Below are 6,925 nucleotides of genomic sequence, written 5' to 3'. Positions count from 1 at the left end.
ACCAAATCTTCACTGATATTCATGTCTTAATCCAATAACTCTTTTTCAAATTCTCTTAAAAAAAATATAACTCATTTGTGCTGTTTTTCTTCTCCCAAATTTGATAGAAATGCGGCACTAGACACTACTCAGAACCAACAGTCAAAGGAAGAAAAAACAGAGAAATAAAAGTCACATGCTTAACCAGCTATTCTGATAATAATATCACTCAAATTCTGCAACTCAAATTTATTTTCGTTCTGTTTCCTATGATAAAAAATAATTAGTATGTATCCCTTCAACAAGCAAGGGGAAAGAAAAAACAAAGAGTCAAAGCAAGAATTGAAAAAAAGAAAAAATACACAAGAAATGAAAAAGATGTTAAAAAAAATTAAAAAGGAACATGTTCCTTATCTTAACAAGAAGTAGTCTGCTGAGTACGAGATTGAATTCTTAGTATACAGTTGTGTTGAATACTCGAACAAGATTGTGTGGTGTGAAAGATGTTATCCTCATGTGGTCTTACATGCATAGATCAACAAGGAGAATTCAACTCTGTCTTTGTCTTTCTGTGCAATCTTTTCCTCTAACCACAATCTGCTATCCAAGCCACTTCTGGTCCTGAACATGAACACTGCATAACCAGAAGCAGGGTTGAAAAACCAGTTATGAACATCCCAAAGCAAATCCACCAGCAACCCATCAACAAAAATCGTTTGGTTGCCCCTGAAATTCCACTGCAGCCTCTTCACACGGATCACCGTTTTCTTGTCAATGCAAACGGACAAAACAGGAGCTTTCAGGCCCTCATTCTCCCCACTGCATCGGATCAAAATGTCATGCCAGGTTCCGCTGTCACAGAACTGAGCCTTGGTGGCGTAAACGGCGTTGCCGGAGCAATGTTCACGCCGTGACAAAAGCGAAACCTTGGCCAAAAGGGTTCTCGTTTTGAACTTCTTCACCACATCTTCTTCTCCAAGAACGAGTCCTATCTCTGCATCAACCAGAATCGCCACGTAAAACCCTTCAACAGGTTCGGGACCAGTGTCGTACTTGGCCTTCGACAGGTCCCAGAAGACTTCAACCTTGGAGTCTTGGGATTCTAGGACCTTGCTTCCCTTCTTTTTCCTTAACAACCGCGAATTTGTGTTGAGCCTGAAAGATGGTTCCAAAGGGTTCTCTTCGCCGAAGGTTATGGTGAGTCCTTGGTTGGAGTGGCTCTTGCACCACGTGACCGTGATCAGAACCTGCTTTTGGTTGGAGAGGGTGGTTTTGTAGACAGAGGTCACCGAGTTCTGCGTTGAAGGTGTAACACTGGGAGATATGCAGGCGTTGTTTGAGTAGCTAGAACACGATGAGTGTGACACATTCACTGCGTTCTCATTGAAGCAAGATATTATATCTGCCATATTCATTTTTGCATAATCAGAGCACCCAGAAGTTGAGATCTGAAGTTTTGAACTAAAGGAATGGTGGGTGCTTTTTCTTTTTCAGAATCTGAGGAGAATTCGTGAACTCAGAAGAACGGATTTGAAGTGTGTTTGTGCTGTTTTGGTTCTCTGAAGGGGAAGAAAAGCGGAGAAGGAAAATCAACAAAAAGGGGAAGGAAGAGAAGAGAAGAGAAGACAATGTTGTTCCTGAAAAGGACCATTACCATTTAATTTCCATTAACATGACTTTCTCTTCTCTCTTACCTTAAATTATATACCTATGTACCTATAAATAATCATAATAGCAATTTTTTGATTAATTAACATGAACAAAAGAATAGAAGAATGAAACACAAACCTAGGTGGGGTGCTTTTTTAATTGCCAGTTAATAGCTCCAATTATTTTAGAGTAGTTACACATTATATTTGAAAGTTGGAAAAAGATGAAAAAAAGGGTTACCAAAAAGTTTATCTTTTTCTACCCTATGCTTCTTTTTCAAGTACTTTCTTGGATATCATCATGCTATGCTTTACAACATAATTACAAATATTTTTATGACAAGAAGGTGGAGACAGAGAAAAATAAAAGAGTGTCCCAGATTACATACACTATGAAACTACTTAGTTACCCATGAATTATTACTCTGTTCTTTAATGCTGCATTATTCTGCACCTCGGATTTCACATTAATTAAGAATGGAAGTGGGTTCTGTATCAGTATTTCAGTAGTTTACAACTTACGAGGGACCAATATCATTGATAAATTATGAAAATTTTAAAATACCAAGACAATTTATAACTACCAACTGTAAAAAGTTAATGAATTTATCTTTCTTATGTTGTGCTTTTGCTTTTTCAATTTTTAACTAGTTCTATTCTAATTTCTATCAGTTACTTTTTCTCCATATTCTCCATAAAATTTATGCATGATTAATTTTTATATCAAATTTGCTTCATAGCTTTTAGTTGGATTTCCTTGATTATACTTCATGGTTTTGTTTAAAGATTTTTCGATAAATCAAAAATATATATATTTCATTTTTACTTTTAAATATAATCTTCAATAAATCACATGTAATTTATTTCAGTTTTTTTATTTAGTTTAATGTGTGTGTTATTATATTTTATCTTTATCTTATCGTAACTAGTTGTTATTTCTATATTAATTAAATAAAGAATATAATTAGAAAAAAATGTTGTCTTAAATTGTTAAAAATATCAAATAAAAATATTAATATCTTTTATTCATCACACAACTATTAGTATATTCAGCTAGATTTCTTCTCATTGCAATACAAATTTGTAAGACTTTGTGTGAAAAGAAATTAAATTCAGCGATAGTCACTTGGAAGAATGGTCAATAATAACCAAACAGTTTAATTCAATTCGATAAAATTAATTTTTATTTATAAAATATAAGCGAATCCAAGTTAATTAAAAATGGGTTTTTAGTATTTGTTAAAAGTTGTATCTTCAAATCAATATCAATCCTTCTTTATATTTAAAATTAACAGTAATAACAATTTTTTATTCTTCAATTATTAAAATTTAAGAACTAATTTATCAAGTTGAAAATACAGAAACAAAGCAACAATTTGCAAAAAAGCATAAACTATAAAGTTTCATTACTATAATGATAAAAGAATATTGCTATTAAAGTATATATTATTTCTTTTAATGTGTAAAATATGATATTTCATTAATGGAAAACCCTAGTTGGACTTAGGTAACTTTGGTACAATGTTGGTTGATTCCACTAATTAAAGTTATACTATCCATCAAACATTTATTTATCAAACATTTGTCATGATCCTAAAATTGTTACTACAAAATCTTTACCTAATATTGATAACTTTTTAATTTAAGTCTCACTATCAACCCTATTTTTTTCAGCAAGAGTTGGTAAAGCATCTAGAAAACTCTTGAAGCATATAATAAGGTATAGGTAAGCTAAATTTTCCATTTTCCACACACCCATTAACCAAAATCAAAACCTCAAAATTAGGTAAAGATTTGGAAACAAACAGAATTCTGGGATACAACATAAATTTTTGGTTCTTTTACCCTTTTTTTTTTATTTTTTGGTTCAAACTTTTTACCTTTTTTTGTGATAACCAAAAACATGAAAGTGCCAGTGGGGAAACTATGACTAAATGTTGGCCCACAAAATAAATTTGGCCTGAAGACACACCAACTCCTACTCCCTATACACCTATGGTTAAAAGCACACTTGCTACAAGACAAAAATTTCTAATTTTTTCAATTTTTTTTTCATTTATTAATTATTTACTCTCATGGATAATAAAATCAAGAATAAAATATTTAATGTCATTATAATGGGGTGGAACTACTTGTTTTTAATTAGTGCTCCTCCTCTACTTGTTGTACCTGAGAAAGAAAGACATTTCAATATGAATTATTGAAAGTCAATGATTATTAAATAATAATTATAAAAAATCTTCTAATACTTTCTTAATGTTCTGTACAATTGTTTAATGAAGAAAGTATTGAATGTCTCTAACGTTTTTTAATTACTGAATGAATTTGTTCTTTTGATAATAAGTGATTCCTTTACAAAATAATGTTTTAATTTTATTTCTGTAATATGCACTATTTTAGTGATAAATACATTCCATACTAAACTTAAAAATTTATTTTGTATTTGCTCCTATCAAAATTAAATGGAAAATCTATAAGGAAAACACGGCTTTATACTATGAGAGTTAGATTAATTAATCAACTTTATAATTATTTATAAATAGTCAAATTTGACCTTTTCATCTCATCACAGTAAGCATTTAAAAGAAATATATGACAAGTTGGCATGATTAGTGGAATATATAACATGGATGAGGCTTAATTGAAAATGGCAGAAAGAGTTTTTAAAGCCAAGAGAGAAGTGAAAGAATATATAAATGTGTATTTGGCAACCACTTTTATTAAATAATTATTTTTTTAATTCAATTATACCAATAATAGAAATTAAACCTTGAATAAGTTAGTGTAACTTAATGTACTATGTTTGGATTTATAAGAATGTGATGAGATAAGAGAGGAAATAAATGAGGAATGGAAAAAGAATGGGGAATCTGTCACACAGAACATAAAACAGGGACATCATTATTTTGGTTCGTGTATTGAGGTACAAGTGTGAAGCCATGAGTATTGTGTTCATGGACCCCATGCTCTGTTTCTCGACCATGCCCAGTATCCTCATTAAATATCAACTATATTTTCTCTATTTTTTATACAAATTACTTATCATCAACGTAAGTATGAACTGGTGAATCTCATTTTCTTTTTCTGGGTTAAATTCTGGATTCAAATAGAAAAACAAATAACGAAATTACTAGCTTAAATGATTTTAACAAAATTGTTTGAAAGGTGAAGATTTATTTGTTTATACAATGTAAATTGATTTTATTTTCGTTTGTGTAGATCTCCAGTATATTATTCCAGTTTATGTGGATCTTTATCATACTAAAGTTTATGTGAATTTTCGACACATTCTTTTACACTGATATATATATATATATATATATATATATATATATATATATATATATATATATATATATATATATATATATATATATATATATATATATTGTGTGCAACTAGTATTTATAGGTGAATTTGAATTTGTCTCTTTTTTGGAGTAAAATTTTGGATTTAGAATTTATGAATAGAAAAACAAATACATTAAAAAAGACTAATTGATTTTGTAAGATAATAATTATGCTAATTTATATATCATTGAGAGCAGTAAGAAAAACAAAGAATGAGGGATTGAAATAGGAAGAGTATATAAATTGAATGAAAGATGATTGGAAATTTTTATCTTATTCAAATGTCAATTATGTATATTTATAATATTTGTCTTAATAAATAAACTGAATATAAAACAGAATTGCTTTCTCCTAAAGTTTAGGAATAGAAAAGACTTATTCAATTAACAAAAATAATAAAGATAAATTAAATAAATTTGTCACGTGCAACAATGTGCAGTTCAAAAACAAATATCTAACACTCCTCCTTGATTTTACAACTGCAAACTCCAATCTTCTGTCTTAAGAACTTAAACTTATTGACTGGAAGTGGTTTAGTGAACAAATCTGCAAGCTGGTCTTCAATTTTGCAATAAACAAGAACAATAGCTCCATCTTTTTGTACTTCTCTTAAGAAGAACAACTTAATGGTGAAATGTTTGGTTTTCCCATGAAAGACAAGATTATGGGAAATAGCTATTGTAGCTTGGTTGTCAACAAAAACTTTTGTGCTTTCCTTCTCCTCCATGTTAAGATCAATTAAAAATTTTCTCAACCACAAGGCTTGGTTAACAGCAGCTGTAGCAGCAACAAACTCAGCTTCTGCTGTAGATTGTGCAACAATTTCTTGTTTCTTCGAGCTCCACGAGAAGACACCCGATCCAAAGCTAAAACAGTACCCTGAGGTACTCTTCATGTCATCAATTGAACCACCCTAATCATTATCTGAGAATCCTGTTAACTTAAATTCTTCAGTCCATTTGAACTTGATGCCAAAGTTGTGAGTGTCTTTGACATATCTAATCACCCTTTTTGCAGCCTTGAAATGCATTTCACTTGGGGAATGCATAAACCGGGATAAAATGCTTACATCATTTAAGATGTCAGGCCGAGTTGCTGTAAGGTACATCAAACACCCATCCATGCTTCTGAAATATGCTTGATCTATTTTTTCAGTTCCATCTTCCTTGCATAGCTTTTCCTTTTGATTCATTGGAGTGTTCATTTCTTTGCATTCTTCAAGTTTAAACTTCTTCAAAATCTCCTTGACATATTTCTTTTGACAAATGAAGACTTCATGTTCTCCTTGTTTGATCTCCATGCCAAGAAAGAAGATCATTAAACCAAGGTCTGTCATCTTAAACTCCTCCATCATTTCTTTCTTAAACTTCTCTACAAGCCTTGTGTTGCTTCCTGTTACAAAGAGATCATCCACATAAAGTGAGATGATAAGAATGTCAGTTCTATCATGCTTAACATACAGTGTTGATTCAGCTAAGCTTTTGACAAATCCCAAGTTCAGCAAATGACCATCAATTTTGCTGTACCAGGATCTTGGGGCTTGTTTCAGCCCATAAAGAGCCTTTTTGAGTAAATAAACCTTACCTTCTTCTCCTTCTTTCACAAAGCCTTGAGGTTGTTCAACATATATTTCTTCTTGCAAAAAACCATTTAAAAAAGCTGATTTAACATCAAGTTGATAAACCTTCCAATTCTTTTGAGCAGCTATAGCAAGTAACAACCTAATGGTGACCAATCGAGCAACTGGTCCAAATGTATCTGAGTAGTCTACACCAAAAATCTGTGCATAACCTTTCACTACGAGTCTTGCCTTGTGTTTGTTGATAGAACCGCCAGCATTTAATTTAGTTTTATACACCCATTTGACCCCAATTACTTTTCTGCCTTGAGGTTTTTCCATAAGAATCCAGGTTTGGTTCTTCTCAATCATTGACAACTCCTCCTTCA

At 31.3% G+C, this 6,925-nt stretch overlaps 1 protein-coding gene across 1 annotated transcript; it reads right to left on the bottom strand.

The window, feature by feature from the left end:
- Positions 1-213: 213 nt before the first annotated feature.
- On the bottom strand, positions 214-1,711 carry LOC108333418 (uncharacterized). The gene has a single exon (XM_017568850.2). It carries the CDS (start codon positions 1,392-1,394, stop codon positions 492-494), a length of 903 nt encoding a protein of 300 aa, XP_017424339.1. The 5' UTR covers positions 1,395-1,711; the 3' UTR covers positions 214-491.
- Between the last annotated feature and the right edge of the window lie 5,214 nt (positions 1,712-6,925).

Source organism: Vigna angularis, chromosome 11, assembly GCF_016808095.1.
Source record: "Vigna angularis cultivar LongXiaoDou No.4 chromosome 11, ASM1680809v1, whole genome shotgun sequence".
NCBI lineage: Eukaryota > Viridiplantae > Streptophyta > Magnoliopsida > Fabales > Fabaceae > Vigna > Vigna angularis.
Note: the sequence above shows the minus strand (reverse complement) of the source record. Positions and strands in the feature narration are given on the sequence as shown.

Bases quoted from the DNA above. Each gene is read 5' to 3' on its own strand.
- LOC108333418 (XM_017568850.2), bottom strand. From the start codon at position 1,394: ATGAATATGGCAGATATAATATCTTGCTTCAATGAGAACGCAGTGAAT.